The sequence below is a fragment of the Taurulus bubalis genome (genome assembly GCF_910589615.1).
Source record: "Taurulus bubalis genome assembly, chromosome: 6".
Lineage (NCBI taxonomy): Eukaryota > Metazoa > Chordata > Actinopteri > Perciformes > Cottidae > Taurulus > Taurulus bubalis.
Genome location: NC_136594.1, coordinates 24,093,287 through 24,112,604, shown reverse-complemented (window position 1 = coordinate 24,112,604; position 19,318 = coordinate 24,093,287). Strand labels below are relative to the sequence as shown.

General features: G+C 44.6%; 2 protein-coding genes across 2 annotated transcripts; one reads left to right on the top strand and one right to left on the bottom strand.

Moving 5' to 3' along the window:
* Positions 1-9,117: 9,117 nt before the first annotated feature.
* Positions 9,118-14,140, top strand: fbxo10 (F-box protein 10; the record flags this gene model as incomplete). The annotated part of the gene is made up of 10 exons (XM_079219722.1): positions 9,118-9,702; positions 10,224-11,039; positions 11,237-11,386; positions 11,579-11,715; positions 11,874-11,944; positions 12,060-12,212; positions 12,340-12,690; positions 12,768-13,078; positions 13,183-13,370; positions 13,827-14,140. The coding sequence occupies 10 exons, from the start codon at positions 9,118-9,120 to the stop codon at positions 14,005-14,007; spliced, it is 2,943 nt and encodes a 980-aa protein (XP_079075848.1). The 3' UTR covers positions 14,008-14,140.
* An 8-nt stretch (positions 14,141-14,148) lies between these two features.
* Positions 14,149-18,852, bottom strand: polr1e (RNA polymerase I subunit E). Its single transcript, XM_079219723.1, has 11 exons — positions 18,780-18,852; positions 18,347-18,450; positions 18,146-18,222; positions 17,279-17,420; positions 17,036-17,180; positions 16,764-16,874; positions 16,574-16,670; positions 16,346-16,476; positions 16,170-16,251; positions 15,508-15,639; positions 14,149-15,109 (listed from the first exon to the last, which is right to left on the bottom strand). Exons 1-11 carry the CDS (start codon positions 18,841-18,843, stop codon positions 14,944-14,946), a joined length of 1,251 nt encoding a protein of 416 aa, XP_079075849.1. The 5' UTR covers positions 18,844-18,852; the 3' UTR covers positions 14,149-14,943.
* Between the last annotated feature and the right edge of the window lie 466 nt (positions 18,853-19,318).

Here is a 19,318-nt window from a genome sequence, read left to right as displayed (position 1 = left end):
TGTGGAGTAGTAGAAGTATAAAGTTGCATACAATGGTTTACTTAAGTTCATAACTTTCCACCACTGATGGAAAGTTCAGATCTCATGTTATACCTCTAGTTGTCGTCCTTCCTACGCACGGAAATAGACAGCAGATGTGACATCTGTGACAGAGTGAGATGTCACACTTGATGAGCATGCGTGGAAGTTTCAGATTTACCGTCGTCGGCGTTGTCGTTAAACGTCACGTGGATGTGGGGAGAAATGACGCGCAGCACCTGACCAACATGAAGTGAAGAGACGTATGGCCATTTTCCATCCATCAAATGTACCCTGTGGGCAGAGGGCTACATGTTTACTTAAAAAAAAGTGTTCAGGTTGAATGTATTTATGGCGTTGTTTTCATGAACGCTGCAGAAAAGACAAATAACAAAACACATTTTTATCTACACATGCATTCCAGCATTTTGTAGAGAAGGATCGATATCACAGACACACACACACACACACACACACACACACACACACACACACTATACAGGGTCGGTGGCTTCATGGGATCGCAGCAGAAGTATGATGACATTTCCTTTCAAAGCACGTGATGTTTGGATATTCCAAAACTTCCCCTGTGGCCTCGGCTAAACCTTTCACTCGTGGATTAGAAACCCACTTCAGTGTGATGGTGGTTATGTCAACCTTAGCAAACATGAGATGAATATAATTTACTGGAATACCGAAGGAGTGATCTGTGAACAGAAATCAATCCCTGGCAATATATGCAAATCTGCTTTCGTGGTAGATCCCACTAATAAATATTGAATGATCTCCAGAGGATGAATCCTATGCTGGGAATAATTCATATTGTTTATAACACATTATTTGGTTTACTTTTTGTCCTCATCACAATATGGGTTAAAACACTAAACACAGGAATGCACACAATACATCACACACCGAGACGGATACGGATTACAAAAGACTTAGAGGACGAGGAGGAAAACAAGAGCTGGGGAAATCTGGAATGAATCATGAACTCGTTGGCAGCAGGTTTTTTTGATGAGCTCATACGTGAACGTTACTTCAGTGAAAGCTCGCTCCATTGTAGCATGTGCACAGTAGCAAACAATAAGTTTCTACTCAAGAGGGGTTGGACTGAGTTTAATATTTAACATGAGGAAGTGATACTCTCGAGGACAACTCAGAGGCCACCAGCTTCTGTACTTTCCAGGAAATGGAATTTTTGGGGATTTACAAACAGCTCGACGTGTTGAACATTGACATATTTTGTATCCCCTTCACACAAAACGTTGAGTAGGGGTAATTATCTGTGGGTGGGTGACCCTGCAGGAGTTAACATTCTACGTGTGCAACAGCGTCTCGCTGACATTAAACGTCATGCCAGAACAAGCATGCTGGCATGGCAGCTGATTTCAACCTCGTTCACACGGAAAGTAATCATTCACACACTGTTCGAGCAAGAGTATGCCCAATATCTGAAATGACAACAGAGATTGGACCCAAATGCAGACAGAGTTGGAGGTTGCAGGATGAATTTGGTTATTTATTATCTCTGCCAGGAGATTATGTATTCAGTCATGGTGCCTGCGTGCACGTCTCTATGACCGCCTTTCCGCGGCTAAACTCGAAGATTGATATCTTTAGTGCTCATTTATGACTGTTGTAAGGGCCTGAGGGGAAGTTTAGTGGATGGCGTCTACAGTCCAGCCAGAAGGCTCCACCCACTCGTCAGGAGAGCATTGATATCAGGTGTTGGACGAGACACACCTGATCCTGGTCCCCTCATCAGGGAGGTTAACAAAGCCAAGGAGGGGAACGGAGCAGTGATAAACAGTGATAAACAACTGCTTCAGTTTAAACTCTTGTTTCCGCTACAGTTTACGAATTGTTCCTCTCTTGAGTTGCACGCCTCGGTAGGACCATTTTATGTAAGTATTGCTTAGCAAATGACAAACTGATCCGAGCACAGACGACAACTTCTCCTGTTAGAGCTTGTTATCTGTTAGCAGCTGGTGGGCCGCAGAGTCCTGCGGTGAGTTTGGCTAACAGGGAGCTAATACAGCTAACAGAGCTAAACACACAAGCAAATGGCAAATGGCCTGGCAGGTGGCAGGCAAGTGACAGGCAGGTGGCAGGCAAACAAGAAAACAGGAACAAGAAAACCACATTGAAACTAAGATGAACAGACAGAGGAACAAAGGATCTGGTTCGGTAGAAGGTTTGCTCTTTTTCTGTCAATTATTTATGTAGGCCTATCTTTCTTTATTTTCGCTGATGCTCACTTGTTATTGCACTTTCCACTTTGCTGCCGTGACACTGCAAATGCCCTACGATTGTCTTAAACAAGGGCAACAAATTGTTGGACGGCATTATCTCCTTTCCTTCGGTAAAGGATGGTCCCATGCAGCCTAGGCCAAAAGAGAGAAGAAAGGAAGTGCCTCTCGTCATTTAGAGTCAAATTGGAAAAAAAGGAGAACAGATCGGCAGAATGTGACCAATGATCTACTTCTGCATATACTGTTATGATTTGTTTTCAGTTTCATAATCATGTCTCATTTAATACTGGCCTGCTAACTGGACCAGCAGATGAATAGAAGTAGGGAGGAGTAGATGAATACACTTGTTTGACCTCTGCTGTAACAGTTTTCATACATCCTTTTTCTTTTCTTAAAGACATCTCAAAATGTAACCCAGGTTTTCTAACTGGACTGGTACCAGAGCAAAAGATCTGTTTTTTTTTTTGTTTTTTTTTTGTTTGTTTTTTTTGTATTCTCGAAGAAAAAAAAGTAAGAAAAAGAGCATGATATAATAGCTCCCATGAATCTGTATAAATGATACTTGTGTCCTGTGGAGAACAGCGCTTAATTCACTCCCGAACCCTCCTATTGTCTACAGATCTTCAGAATACGTGAAGGAGGGAGTACTTGCATCACAACTGCAAAAGCTCATAGCCTACATTGCAATATTTTCTTTTAATTCTGTTGGATCTCAAAACCTCAGCTCCAGAGCAGACATGTCCATCATCCCTAATGCGTCACCCCTGAGAGCGAGTCATAACTGTCATTCTGCGGTTTACATATAAAGAACATGTCTTGTCATGGAAATAATGCCTCTTTTTTTCTCACCGTTGCTCGCATCAATGCTGTCTGTGATTGGTGTCAAGTGCCTGTTTGTGATGTGCATTTAGCATTTAGCAATCAGCAGTACACTTTATCTGGTTGCTGTCCAGATATTCCCGTCCCTCTCGGGACCTCCGGTATGAGTCTGAGGGATCAAGGCCTGAGCCAGGAAAAAAAGCCCACTGGATGTTACAAGGTGAAGGGGAACCCTGCCAGCTGCCACTGCAGATATATTGAGATTATGTACGCCGTGGGGCCAAAGCTCAACTGTTTATTCATTCCAGCCAAACATTAGACACCCGCCTGAGGTGGTAACTTGTGTCTTAATGGCCCGGTGTAATATTATGAGGTCTTAGGAGAAATATCGCTGTGTCTGATGCCGTCTTTGATCCTGCAGTGCCGCTCCTAGAAATGATGGGCGAGAGATTTGCCTGGACCTTAATGCTCTGAGTGCTTGAGAGAAAAGCGGCCGAGTTAAGTCAATCTTCACTGCATTTTTGTGAATAGATTTGCACGAGAAAAGGCCACGTACGAACAAGAATAATTTTAAATCTTCATGTTCGCGGTAAGAGATGAAGGCAACAGATTTGCAGTCTGATGCACATCTTTCTACACAAAGGGATTTAATTACCTTTGTGTCGCATGTTAAAAGGAATCTGGCTTTTTTTTTATGGCAGTTATTCATTGTGTCAACAGATCGTGGGAAAGATAAGTATATGTGCAGAACTCTCCAGGAATCTGGTTAACCTTTAGTCTTTAACTGTCTAAGAAAGTGTTGTTGTAAAAGACATTAATGGGAGAGACATTAATGAAGCAAAAGCCCCCGTCTAAATCATAAAACAAGTTATGGAATAAAAGCATGTTTGATATGGTATCAATAAGATGCATCACGAGCCGTGGTGCTGAATGTTTAAATGTGTCAAGCATGTTTTTGTTCAGTGTCAATATCATTCTGGGAGTTCATTCATTATGAAGTTCAAATGATACTCAAAGTCAATTTCCCACTGAACGTCTTCAAGCACTATGTTCCTGGCAAGGAACTTTAGAACTACTGCGTTAAATTGCTGTCAAACATACAAACCACAGAGACATGGAGGGAGCTGATCAATAAACAATTAGAACCCAAAGAGATGATGATAGAAGGAGAAAAAGGACCCTGTAGCTATGAACTAAAATCACATTTGAATAGCACATTTATTGCTTTTCTTTGCTCCTGCATTGTTTGCATCTCTCTTCTTGGGGAAGTGTATTTCATCATTAAGCGGAGGAAGGGGAACTGTTATGGTGACATACTCTTAAGTTCTTTATTTCTAATGCCGTTTTGAAATCATCGTTCACCAACCTTTTTAATTCTGTTATTTTAAAAATGTATTTTTACTTTTCTCATTGACTAACTTATTAGTATTTTTAGTTGTGTATTTATTTTTATTTCCTGTCACTTAAAAATATTGCTATTAGATAATGCATCATGCCATGTTCTTCGTTTAGTTCTGTTTTCACTAAATGAGTGTCATGGAGAACAAAGTACATGTATATATTTACTTTTGTACACTTATTTAGTCATGTATAAATGATACCTAGCAAAATAAGTTTCTCATTGTACAGAGGAACTGTCTGTTATCTGTGCATATGACAATACAAATATCTTGAATCTTAAAAGCAGAGTATTGATAAGAGCAGTTCCTATTTGTACTAAAATCCTAAAGATACCTCTCATACCTGAAGGCCACCTTAGTTCTCCAACACGCTCGTAAAGGGAGGGCTGAACTGAGGGGTATTTAGTTGGTTGCAATCTGCAATTCACAACTAGATGCCCATAAATCCTACACATGGGCCTTTAAGTATAGAGAACAGTCATGTCTGGGAAATGATGCCGTCCTCTCTCTGTCGCTCGCATGTGATTTGTGTCAAGTGCCTGTTTGTGGTGTGTGTTTAGCCGTCAGCAGTACGCTTTATCTGGTTCCTGTCCAGATATTAAAGTCCCTCATCATCATAAAATGTAATGTGTTTGAAATGATAATTTAAATGCGTAATGAATATTTTTTTTTTAATCAATTCAGCAATTTCAAATTTCACGCAGTACAAAAAATCCTTCTGGTTGGCAAAATATAATGACGTTAAGAGGATATTGAAATTTCAAATGTTCCTGCATTTCTTGGCTCTCTTGTTTTGCCTTTGGGGAAGTGGGTTTTTATTTTTTGGCGGCGTAAGGGGAACTATTATGGGGACACACTTTAAAGTCCCTTTTTCTTCGAAGACCACTTTGTAATCGTTATTCATCAACCGTTTACTTTGTGAGTTCCTCACTTACTATGATATTTATTTAACTTTACTATTATTGAGTTAATTTTTTTCTATTAATATTTTTAGTTGAGTTTTTTTCCTTTTTTGACCTCACTTAATAAAAAAAACCTGCTATTGGATTTATATATGATGCATACGTCATGAAATGTTCTTAGTCTTGTCATTTAAAAAATATATATATATATTCATCTGCACATATTCACTACGTGTGTAGTACATGCATGTGTATTTCCTTAACTGTTGGCCAACCACTTGAAGAACAAACCTTTACAGATTTGGCTCGGACGGAGAGAGTTTTCATCACCACTGACGTTTAAAGTGGAAGCAGGAAGAGAAGCATCCGCCTCTGTGGTAAAGAGTCACGTGACAGCTGTGAGGCTCAGAAGGTTATTTAGCCAACTTTTATATTTCCCCGTTAGCCAGCGATAAGTAACGGCATGGTGGCACAAATCTATATTCTGAGCAATATGATAAACATTGTAAACTTGTATTTCATCGTATTCAAACTTTTTTTTTTTTATGTTCAAAAGTTAAAGGCCAATATAAATAGTGTATTGGTATATTTGCTGTGGTTCTACTTATCAGCCTTATAATCCCTTTTCTACAGTAGAGATTATATACAGGAGATATATTGAATAATAAAAGTTGTGTACGCCAATGGCTTTAAACAAGAAAAAAGCAGGGTTCTATATTTTGATCTCAGGGTTCTATGCTCTGATCTCAGTTATATAAACTGACCTCAGGGTTCTGTTCTCTGACCTTAGGATTCTGATCTCAGGGTTATATGCTCTGACCTCAGGGTTTTATGCTCTGATCCTACAGTTATATAAACTGACCTCAGGGTTCTATGCTCTCAGGGCTATATGCTATGATCTCAAAGTTCTCTGATCTCAGGGTTCTATGCTATGATCTCAAAGTTCTCTGATCTCAGGGTTCTATGCTCTGCTCTTAGGGTTCTCTGATCTCAGGGTTCTATGCTCTGATCTCAGGGAAATGTCTGAAGCACTTGAGGATTTACAAACCATAAATCTGTCAATGTCTCTCAAGATGTGGTTTACCAGAACAGTTGATGTATTGTGGCCTTGTAGAACATCTAGCAATACAATTGAAAGACGTTAAAAAATACAGTATAGTGTCACATTGTTCTCTTTCAATGTAATATACGACGCATAACCAAAATTCAGCTCAGCTCTATTGTTCTAAACCAAGTCGCTGCAACTATAATGATGAAACTTTGAGTGTTTTATTTTATTAAACATTTGAATTAAATACTTTTTGATCGGACTCCACATTAACCTTTTAATCTGATTTTGACTCTTCTCTCAACCAGCGCTGTTTTACAGTGTGACGGCAGCCAGATTGAATCCTCAGTGGGAGGACACTACCACCTCTTGGACATAAATTGCACACCAAGGAACTCAAATAATAAATATATATATCATTTTGTGTGGCTGTTAAGTGCATTCCTTGCAGTTCCTGATTAATTTATTTACCTACTTATTGCTATTCTATTTTGTACTGGTGTCCGTATTACTTCTATTACACTTAATATTTGTTATTCTATTGTTCATACGTTTACATTTTTTTTCTCTCTGTTGTAATCAAACTCTGGTACAAGGATTGACTTCGATATTCAAAAGAAACTCAACTGAATTCGACCATTTCTATAATCTACATCCGTTTGATATCAATGACAGAAACCGATTTAATCATAAAAGTCATATGCCGTCAGTGCTTTGAGGTTGAATGCTGGTAAAAACACATTAAAATGTTAATATTACTACATGGAGGTTGGTAAATGTGCATCATTTAGGCAGCGTGGGCACCATCAACATCGACCTTTAGAAAAATACAGTCTGTGTTTCTCTGACATTTCCTCTGGGGACAAAGAGGGAACACATCCAACACTGTAAGGAATAAATCAATCCTATTATAGAACGGGAGTTAAATAAAGGAGGATATTAAAACTGCCTTGAAATTCTAGTTTAGTTTTGTTTAGTTAACAAAAAACTGTAAATTAAGTACTTTTATCTTACTGCTCTGTTGGTTTGAAGTAAAAAATCTAATAAAAAATACTGTTTTTATTTTTAAAATCTAGTCAGACGAAGTCAGACATTTGGGCGACAGCTGTAAGTAAAATATTATTATAATAATACTGGGTCTAGTCATTGTGGTCGATGGACACCACTGGGTTGTGAAAGCTACCACCAGCTGGATGACTGCAATCCTTCTGAGCCTTGCCAAAGCTTTCCTGGAAGAGGAGGAGAAGGAATAAACAAATTATACACAAAACAATGGGGTTTTTTGTGGTTAAAGAAAAACATCTTTTATCATGCAGTCTGTTGATGAACAGAGTACAGCAAGCGACGAGCCGACAACATTTGTGAAAAGAAGTTAGCATAATACAAGATCATGCTCCAAATCAACTGCAGCCTTTCAAATAAGGCTGTCTTGGGTTTTGATGATGGTGATTATTTAGGATATTTTCTTTTTTTTATTATAATATATTTTGGGGGGGTGAATACATTTCTGTCTTTTTCTTATTTAAAAGAATATGCAAATTGTGTCTAGTTGTTTAAAAATTGCAAGTCACATTCATATATATTTGCTTTGAAGAGAAAGCAACTGCATTGGGAGGTGGACAGCACATAACTGACTCGTGATGATACAATGTAATGACAGCACTTTTCATATTACAGTAAAATAGGGTGTCAGGGTTTATGGTTTATTCTTTCCAACCTGTTTTTCTGCAAGTTGAGAACCTAACTTATCGAAGAAAAGAAAAGAATGGGGACATTTAGATTATAATGTTTGAGTATTATGAGAGAGAGACATATATGATCACTTTACCAGGGTACGTCAGGTGAGGCTGGTGGCAGAGATCTGAGAGGCAAGAAGAGGTTGGTGACCAGCATCAGCATGAACACACATTAATGGATGAATTAATTAATCACGACGTTACCAGCAGCCTCCCTGCGTAAGGTCAACGCCCACTGTTGGGAAGCGGAAGATGGAGCCAGCGCTCTTGTTTGTTTCACGGACTACTGCCGTAAACTGAAAGCTTCCGTCGCAAACGCCCAGTCGATGCACATCTGCACGCATCGGCGGCTTGTTATGAACTCTGGAAGAGGCGAGAGGATAGACGGGTAACGTCAACGATGGACAGACAGCGGCGCTGAATATTCAACAGACATGTGTTGATTCGTCTAACTATGGCCATCTAAGGTAAAAGGTGAAAACTAAAACAACAAAAATGTTTGGACGGAAGCGATGCTTTTGCTGCGTTTAGTTCGCGCGGGTTGTGGCGATAACTAAGGTGAACGTTAACTTACCTCGCTAGCTAACCGTCATTTATCATAGCGAACTTTAAACGTGGGCTACTGTCGCAGGCCTACGAGGAAGCATTAACGTTTAATTAAACAAAACGACGTTAACGTCTCAGACTTCACGGCGTCCTTTCCACTGCGTGTTGTTTTTCCTGCCAGTGTTAACGTGCACACCGTTTAGCTAGTTACAGCACGAGACGGGGCCACTGCGGGATTGGATATGTGGTCATTAACGAGCTCAAATGTGTGTTGTTGTGTAACGGGTTGCCTTAACTGCACGTGTGTGTGTGTGTGTGTGTGTGTGTGTGTGTGTGTGTGTGTGTGTTTTTTTCCAGGTCCCTCGCTCTCCAGCCAGCGGTGCCTCTGGCGCCATGGAGGTGTGCAGCCTCCCCGTGGAGCTGTGGAGGGTCATCTTGGCCTACCTGCCGCTCCCCGACCTGGGCCGCTGCTGCCAGGTGTGCCTCGCCTGGCGGGAGCTCATCCTCTCCCTGGACAACACCCGCTGGAGACAGCTCTGTCTGGGCTGCCCTGAGTGCCGGCACCCCAACTGGCCCAGCCAGCCCCACCAGGAGCCGCCGTCTTGGAGGGAGGCCCTGAAGCAGCACGCCATGTGCACCCGCACCTGGACTCAGAACGGGCCGGAGCTCCAGTCCACCGCCTGCCTCCTCTTCTTCCGTCGTCGGAAGGACCGCAGGGTTTGGCACGTGGGGCCCGGATGCGAGTTCGAGACCCTGCGCGGGGCCCTCGGGGCGGCGGGGCCGTATGACCGCGTCGTTCTGCACCCGGGGGTGTATGAGGAGCAGGCCGAAGTGGCGCTGAAGGTGCCCGTGGAGCTGGTGGGGCTGGGTCGGCTGGGCGAGGTGGCCCTCCTGGTGTGCATGGATCAGCAGTGCCCTACTGCCCGTCTGTGTAACCTGGTCTTCATGCCACCCTGGTTCTCCACCGTGGTCTACAAGGTGAAGTAGCAGCATGGTGGTGTTTTCATTGTACTGGGTTCTTACGGTCATGGAAAAAATGGTTATGTCCAGGCCTGGAAAAGTCTTTGAAAAATTCCAAAAGTTTTGGAGAAGTCATGGAAATGTGTTATATTCATGTGTTCATGACGTTCATTTACGCTGAGTTTCAAATAATTAATATGCTTTTAAGAGAAAGACGTTCAAACATGCATACAGACATCTATATAAATGTTTATTCTTTTAATCAAATTATTGTCTCATTCTTTTGTGTTATTTAAGGTATACAATTCTCATTGTTAGTTTAAATACTACATTTTCTCACCTTTTCATGTTTACACTGGGATTTCACAAGATGTTTGGTTATGAAAATTTGGTTTAAAGTCATGGAAAACCATTGGTCAAAATGTGTATGAACTACAGAATATGTGTGTTCTGAATAACCTCGTCTAGTCTGATGTTTTGTGTCTTTCTTGCTGAATGAGTCTCACTCCCGTCCCCTTTCTCTCCCTGCTCCGCTCTAGACGTCATGGGGTCACGTCCAACTAGATAACTGCAACTTTGAGGGGGCCCAGTTGCAAATCCGCGGTCCGGGAACCTGCCAGGCTCGCTTCTGCGCCTTCTCGCAGGGCAGCTCCGCCCACTTGCTGGGCGTCGTCCTCAGTCTGCTGGACAGCTGCGACTTCTCGGGCAGCGACACGGCCTCCGTGACCGTGGAGGGTCCCCCGGTGTCGGAGAGGAACTGGGCTTGTAAACATTTGGCTGCACTGGCCAGGACGTTCCCGTCATGCGGCGCGTCTGGGAACGATAGCCCTCTGGCGGGCGCCGCTGGCGGGCATAAAACTCCCAGTGTTCATGTAAAAAAAGAACACGCGAGCGTCGAAGACTGGCAGAGGAGGACTGGGGTGGATGCGATGTGTCAGGGCACAGTGATCGAAGACGGCTGGAGTGATGGCGACCGCAGCGAGGGAGAGGAGGAGAACCGGGACGCAGGAGGAACCAACAACAGCAAAAAGCCACTTCCGCTGGATTACAAAATCCCTTGTGACCAACATGGCCTGTCCCATCTGCTCAAGCCCCGACCCGACGGCTCCCTGCCACTGGCCTCCGACCCGGATCCGCCGTCTGCGACCCCCGTACCCCTCACCTTCCAGCAGGAACTCGACAGGGACCCAGAGGCTCAGATGTTGGCGGCCTCCACCCTCGGCTGTATCGTCAGACGCTGCCTCTTCCGGGAGGGGAAGGGCGGCGTGCATTTGTCTAATTACGGGCAAGCTCGGCTGGAGGGCAACGTTTTCCGCGGGCTGAACTATGCCGTCCGCTGCATCCAGAACTCCACAGTAAATACCTGTAATAACGTTCTTCAGTCTCATTGAGTGTCTCTTGATTGTAACCCAACACATTTAAGTCTCATTTGATCAACGACTTTTACAAGACGCACACGTATCAAGTTCAGGAAGTAGCTCAGATCATCACTTATTAAGCAGCGGCTTCCAGTTCCGAGTGATACTTGAGCTTCCTCTCCTACCTCCTTCAGGTGGTGATGCTGAGAAACGAGGTGAGCGAGTGCCGGGCGTCGGGCGTGTTCCTGCGCCTCTGCGCTCAGGGCCTCATCGCGGAAAACAACATCCACTCGAATGGGGAGGCGGGGCTGGACATCCGAAAGGGGGCCAACCCCATCATTGTGGTAATTAATGCTCCACTTTCTAATGCAGTCGAGCGAGAAAGGAGCATTACCCACATTTAACTAAATACGGTCCAGCATCTGCTGGTCAGTTGTCATGTAATACGATTATTTCATCAAACTTGGTTCTATGGATTCATGCATTTTCGGAACTGCTCTCAGTTTTTCATGATCGTTCTGCTTTTCACTCCACAGTGCAACAAAATACATAGCGGCTTGCGTTCGGGGGTCGTTGTCCTTGGCAATGGAAAAGGTTCAATCCGGAGCAACCAGATCTATAACAACAAGGAAGCAGGCGTGTACATTCTCTTCAGCGGGAATCCTGTGGTCAGGTAGGTGGGGACTCGATACGTGAATTGCACAGGAATGCATGTAACAGTGAAGGTGTGGTTTTGTAAGACAAAGTGATTCTATGGGTCCAGCTACATCATAGCTACATCATGTCTGAACCCCGGCTGTCCCGCTCGTTTCCTCCCGCTTGCTCTCTTAGCGGGAACCACATCTTCCAGGGCCAGGCGGCGGGGATCGCTATAAACGAGAACGGCAGAGGCATGATAACAGGTGATAACATTTCCACAAAAATATGCCATGTGGCTTCTTCATTTTTTGCCATTTGGGAGCATGAACCCCCTTTTTTTTTTCTCCTTTCTTACATATAAATCCATTTTAATTGCAGAGAATGTGATCAAAGAGAACCAATGGGGGGGCGTGGACATCCGCAGAGGCGGCGACCCCATCCTGAGGAACAACCACATCTGTTACGGCTACTCCGACGGCGTCGTGGTGGGGGAGAGAGGCCGCGGACTTATTGAGGGAAATCGCGTCTACTGTGCGTAGTTCCTGGTGACGGCCAGCGGCGTCCATCTATCTAGACGCAAAACAGCTCACCTTTATCTCGTCTCTCACAGCCTTTGTGCGGCTCTTTAATTTCTCCTCTGCGTCTTGTTTACACCCAGGCAACAAAGGCTGCGGCGTGTGGGTGATGTCGTCCAGCCTCCCGCAGCTCCTGGGGAACTACATCACCCACAACTGCATGTATGGGCTGGCGGTGTTCTGCAGGAAAGACCCAGAGAACGCAGAGGCCCGGGAGGGGAACTGGCCCGGACAGGAGGGCGTTGGCGGCGAGGCGGGCAGCGGGGACAGAAGAGGGGCCGAGGGAGAAGGGAGAGAGGGGCAGGAGAACCTGAACGAGGAGGGGGAACTGTTCGCGTGGGAGAGCGATCTGGACAGCGAGGACGAGCGCCACTCGGCCCGCCGTGCCATCAGCGTGGCCCTGGTAGAGAGCAACTGCATGAGCTACAACGGAGGTACTCGCCGACCCGTCGAGTAATAGAAGTGCCGCTCACTTTCCGCTTCTGATGTTCTCTTCTCTCTCTCTCCGTAGCGGTCGGTCTGTACGTGAAGAGCAGCGAGCCCCTGAACGTTTTCGCCAACCTCGTGAACAGCAATCGAGGCACCGGCGTGGCCGTGCTGCAGAGCAGCCAGCTCACCCGGCTGGTTACCAACTGCGTCCTGGAAAACGGGTGCGGCGGCGTCACGGTGGAGAAAGACTGCCGGGTGGAGCTCCGCGGCAACGGCGTGTACAAAAACAGCGGCCACGGCGTGAGTTTCTGCGGCAGCGGGCAGATCGTGGAGAACGACGTCGTCGGGAACCGCGGCTACGGGGTCCAGGTGTCGGGCAGCGCCGACATCAAGGTGAGACGAAGCTGAGGCTGGAGCACGGTTAACGTTTTCACAACACTGTACACACCCACGTCACCTATGTACACTTTTATAGTTTTCTCAATTTCTGTCTTTAGGTATTGCGCAACCGCGTCCAACCGGCACAGGGCTGTGGCGTTGCCGTGCTCGGGCCGGTGAAAGGGGTCGTCCATGACAATCTCTTGTTCCAGGGCCACCCGGGAAACAAAAAGGCGCTGCTACATATGGACCCTGGCAATGAGAGCTGTGTGTTGCGCAACAACAGTGTTCTAAGGCATAATAACAGGTAACTAGGCAACTGACAGGAAAAGCCGGAGATTCAGACCCTCCATGGCTGAGCTGTCGATACTCATGCAGCTGCAGACGGAACATTTGTCCTCATAGTGATGAGAAGCTTTGATTCACTCGCCGCTCTTACAGGGGTGTTTGAGCTGCAGAAGGCAGCTGTTTTCAGTAAAAAATAAATAAAAAGACACAGGAAGAACCAGTAAGACCAGTACTTAAAGTGCCAGTACTCATTAAATCATGAATTTCAGTGAATAAATGCTACAATGTTGCATACAGACATCTGATGATAAATTACAGCACCCTCGTTCTCATTTTAAAAAGGTGGTAAGTCAATGTTTCTACTGCCCACAAGTCACCAAAAACATGAACATCGGCACAGCTCCCGATTATTGTATTAATGTTTCTGCAAAATAATTCCTATTCTCCTCTCACTGAATCTCTTTGCGTTTCGTAGCTGTACATCTGCTCTTCCCTGGGTTTTGGAGAACCCTCCGCCTCGTCCGCTGGCCAGCTCCCCTTCTGGCCTGTCCTCGTCCCAGTATCCCTCAAGACTCGCGATTTCCATGACAACCAGGATCAGCGCCACTGTGGAAAGCGGCTGCCACAACGGCAGCATGTTCTGCTCCATCCTGTGAGCGCTGGCGAGCTCCCAGTAACCGGTCCGGACGACAAGAGGTCAGCGTCTCCTCACTCTTGAACCGGTGTGTTTGGATCAAACATTCGGAGCGCGCCGACCTCCTTCCTCGGAGAAGACCTTCTGCAAATGATTGCTGGAGGCCTAGTAACGGTCAAAGAAGAGGCTGCTCCCAGTTTAACCACTAAAAAAAGGTGCATTTACATTTTGTAAATCTAAAAATCAAGACTTTTGTAAAAAAAAAAAAAATTATGAAATGGCCAGTGCACCCAACAGATCGTGGACCGATGCAGCGTTCAAGCATCGCCGTCACCCGACATCTTAAACCGCCGCTTTCCATACCGAAGCTTTAAGTTAAATCGTGTGCTTTTTACATTAAAGATATTCATAGTCACGTGCAGACCTGCGGTCGACTCCGTTGGTTCCGTCAAGTTGGGTTGTTGAAGATGAGGCGGCTTCAGAGATGCCTTGTTGGATTTTTTTCTGTTTAATCCAATGATTGTAGCTAGGACAGGAGTGGTCAGTTTGGGAAAAATAACAAAGGCCACGCTTCTGCTTCTTGCACTGAGCCATTTCCTGACAAGTCTGCAGGTTTTGTGTCCCCACCTCTCCTCCCTGTGTTTGTTTTTGCAACACGCTGCAACCACGCACTCTGGTAATAGCCAGATAAAGAGGGAAAATGATATTAAGTGTGCAATATGTGCTTTCTTCAAATGTGCCTCTGTTTTTACCGCCTATAGAATGTGCTCACGGCTCATTTCTCCCTCTCCCCCTGCTCTTTATGTACCTTGCACAGTGAGCAATAAGTAGCGACATCGTGTACAACTCAAACGTTTACCACTTTATTTGTCTACAAAACGCATTAATAAACAGTTCTCGTTTGTGGCATTTCCAATTCTTATAGTCCTCCTTCCCCACTCGGTTCTTATCTTGACCTTCAGAGCATTTTCTTCCGCTTCTTCCCCTCTGCGAACGCTTTGTATTTGACCAGAGGAAGAACCAGAGAGGCATGCCGGTTAGTGTCTTGCAGCCCATCCTTTTTGGCCTTCCCCCGGGCCAGTTTAACTAGAGTCAGTCCCATTGACTTTGCTATTTCAGTCATCCTGTAGGGGGAGACAGAGCCATCAGTTACTGAATACAGAGTTCTTTAAATGCACCTCTCATCCAGTGTTTTATGATCATTTGTAAACTAGAATTAGAGAATTCACAGCTTTGTGTGATGAACGAAAACTTTTTTTATTTACATCAATACATGCAGATGAGTCAACACCATTGAGCTTAAGTGTTCTTAATTATGTCACTTAATGCACTAGTGAAACTGCAACACGCTACGCTTACATGCACTAAATATGCTCCTGCAACAATATTATTAGACATGTCTTCATCAGAAAATGCTCCATTTGTGAAATAAGACCTCGTTTGTAATATCCAAACAGAATATGCTGTTTACACAAAAGAAACATTACAGTTGCCATATGTGGACTTGGCCTTCTAAGCTTACCTGGCCTCGGTGATTCCCAGGTCGCGGTGCAGTAACGTGAGGTCGGCAGTCATGTGACTCATATGCAGCAGCAGGGCCAGGGAGTACGCCGCTATTTTGGAACGCATTGATGACGACACTATGTTCTGGACCCTGAAGAAGAAGTAAGGGAGAAAAAACAAAGTTAAAATTCAGAGGAAATGGTAATTTTGTAATGGGGGTCTATTGGACTGGGCGATGTGAAGCAAATAAAACATCCCCAATATCGAGACGATATTGTATGATTGATGACTGGTGCTTTTACAAAACATTTACACAAGATTTTTGATAAAGAATCAGCTGTAATGTGGATATAAAGGCTAAGTAGGTAAAGGGAAATAATAGAACAGTCTGGTATGTTCAGGAAATGAGGTAACGTCCCTGAGATGCAGCCTTTAAAACCAGGAACAGACATAACAATATTCTAAAATATCAGACAATATTTAGTCCCATGTCACAATATCAATTAACCAGCTCCCCTTTGGAGCCAACCTCAAGTGGCCATTCAAGGAACTGCAGTTGTGGGGTTTTTTCTCCCCATTGTCCACACTGGAGGTTGCCACTTTGAACTGTAGTCAGACATTTTCAGAGGATTTTTTAAAATATGAAGTTGTCGATTTAATCCAACCACGGTTCGGTCCTACCTGCCGCTGTTGAAAGTCTCCACGGTGAAGGTTCTGAGCAGTTGGCCCTGAACGGAGCGAGGGCAGCCTTCCTCCAGCCCGACTGTTAGTTTAAACACAAAATCACAGTTAGCCTGCGCTCCAGTTCAGAAGGCAAAATATTAAGGCACGATGAAAGCAAAAGAAAAAAAACTCACATTTGCGGTTTACGTTCTTCTGCCGCGACAGCAAGAGGAGCATCGACAGGTAAAAGGTGCAGCGCGACACCGTGTCTCTGGCTTCACCCACGGTCGCCATGTTCTCCAGGTGCTTCAACACACACAAGGACCTGAATCAACAACAAAAAAAAAGAGCACGGACAATAATTAGAACGCAAGGAAACAAACAAAATGTCTCAGCAAGCGTGCGCCCCTTGGTCGCCCTACCCTCCGTCCTCTCTCATCTTCTGCATCTCCTCAGAGGTGAGTGCCGCCATCTTGGAACCAGCCTCCTCCAAAGCCTCAAAGTCCACCGGACTCAGGACTGCGGATATCATTTAAGGAAAAAAATATAAATAGCTTTCGCCCAGAATACGTGATCTTTTCTTTTCTTGAGAGAGAGACAAATGAAGGATACTGTCGTCAAATAAGTAGACGTTCTCAGGACTGTCGGCGGCTGCATTGCAGGGGGGCAGGTGGAGAGCCAGGTCTCCCTGAGCCTCTGTCTCAGCAACTTCCTGTTGGAGAGCTGAGGGAAGGAGGGGGAAAAAAAAGACATGAACAAAGTGCTGACAAAAGAAGACTTTGTGGCGTTCGGTATTCCATTTAAACACAACCGCTCCCAATCGTTCTTTGGAGGCGGGCCCCACAGACGACTTACGGGACGACTGACTCCACGGAGCTGCTTACCTTCCAGTCCCTTCTCGGTGATCACAGTGTTGGCAGCCTTGGCCACCGCTTTATGCAGGGTTTCGCTGGCCACCTGATTAAGCCTGCGGGAGCTCAGGGCTTTCTTCTGCTTGTGGGTGCCGAACGCCTCAATCAAAGAGTCGACCTTTGGGATGTGGGGAAAAACGAGATCAAGACGTTAACGGCGAGTTAATTCTCATTCGAGTCCCAACTCTGAGAAAAGGCTGGACGTGATCATGGCACCTTGTCTCCGTAGGTTTGGTTAGGGGCCTGGGGCTTTGGGTCCTCCGTGGCCTCCCCCGGTATGAGAGGTTGCATGTTGAAGAGCTGAGCCATGTGCACCTCCATTCGCATGGTCTGCCTGTTTAGCACGCCCACATAGTATCTGCAACCGAACAAACTCAGTAAACTGATGGCTCCATCATCGGCTGCAAACAGGACTGTCCGGAACCGATGGTGGAGAGGAGGACACTGAAGAAGTTATTGTCCATGTTGGGATAACCAGGACCACACTCTCCACCACCTAACAGCGGACCACTTTCTCCAACAGACTGATTCAGCTCCGCTGTCATGAGGACCGTTACAGGAGAACAACTGCAATAAGACTTTATAATAAATCATCATCAATAACCCGAGCACCGCTTTTGTCATTTAGTCACTGTATATACACAATGTATATAATTTGCATTTTCTTTATTATTTAATTTTCTTAAATTGAATACCGGTATGTTATACTCCGCTATTTTATTGTCTTTCTGTCTATATATAGAGAGAGTATTTTCCATTCTTAATATTAATAATTCAAACTTTTATAGCGCTTTTCTAAGTACACAAAGACGCTTTACATTGGGGACAAGAGACAGAGACAAACGGAACAAAACAAAAATGGAAAGACAAAGCAAACGTTTTTGGTAACAACAAAAAATAAAACTATATTGGTATGTTTATTCTGTAACTTTGCTTTCAGCTGCCACAAACAAATCCCCCCCCTGGGGATGACTAAAGTGTGTGTATATATATATGTGTGTGTGTGTGTGTGTGTGTGTGTGTATATATCTCACTCGCAGCAGTAACTAGCGCAAAGAGCTAAATAATAATGTGTCGACCTACTTGCAAAGATTGTTGCATTTCAAGGACCCCTCCCCGAAGTTATTTCCAACGTAGGCCAGTCTGTCGGATTCAGCGGCCTAGACACAGAGGGACAAGGCGGGGCAAACGGTCACGAAGAGCAGAGATGCGCACCTTAAACGTCTACGTCACAGTGCAAACACGCGCTGCCGAGGGTGACAGCCACCCGGTCCTATTTCTCACCATGATCCGCCGTCTCTTCTTCCTGGGGTTAATCTCGTCTGTGTGCTTGTACATCGTGAAATCCAGTTTTCCGGCTTTTTTGACGCAGCCGTTTGAAAAGCGAACTGTTGAGAAGGAGAAACATACAACATCGATATCTGAGTTTCACACCTCCACAAAACACATTGAAATGGTAGACACGCGTTAGCATAACGTTTAATGAATGCGAGCTGCGAGTAACAAGATAAAACAACTTTATGGACGTTTTTTTTACTTTATACACACACGAGAAAAAAACACTAATCAACACTAGTTAGCCCTGTTGCTAGCACCCACGTGTGCATTACAAACGGGTGTTTAAAGCGGAGGAAACATTAAGCACCCAACATTTACTGCAACCGTTATAATTATTTCATTCTTCTAATTAAAAAAACTAGAAAAGTGAGGCAGTCACCAATAACAGCTTTGTCGGAATCATTCTCCTCCCCGCAACACACCAGCGAGCAGGAGGCAGCCATAATTGTTGTTGTCACGAGTTGGGCGCAAGAAGCTTACCTCATTGTACTTCCGGTTTCGCTAAGACGTATTTGTGTCAGCTCATGGAGCATGTTTTTAAGTTAACGACGCCGCAAAAATGTTTTTAGCATCTATCGTCTGGAAATAGAGGCATTTAATGTCACTTTCGGCCTTCCATATTTGAGCCACTGAAAGGCGATATAAATGCTCCCAATATTGTATCTCCTTGAACATATCATAAACTGGACTTAGTGTGGGTCGATATGAAATGTATCCATTGAAATAATGAAAATAAATACCTTATTTTAATTTAAGGTAATTTGTCCAAAACTTAGTTGATAACGATCAATTATTAAGAAAGTTAGAAAAAGCCAGTAGCAGAGTTAAATGATAGGGTGAAAGGGTACTATCTTGACTCTGTATAGTCTTTGAGAACACAGGCTTTTAGGATGCAGCGACACTGTGTGGTTAACAGGT

Excerpts from the sequence above, each read along its gene's own strand:
- polr1e (XM_079219723.1), bottom strand. The coding sequence starts at position 18,843 with ATGGCTGCCTCCTGCTCGCTGGTGTGTTGCGGGGAGGAGAATGATTCC. Across the intron at positions 18,223-18,346 it reads AGAAGAGACGGCGGATCATG|GCCGCTGAATCCGACAGACT; the intron begins GTGAGAAATAGG and ends CTCTGTGTCTAG. Across the intron at positions 16,477-16,573 it reads AAGATGAGAGAGGACGGAGG|GTCCTTGTGTGTGTTGAAGC; the intron begins GTAGGGCGACCA and ends TTGTTGATTCAG.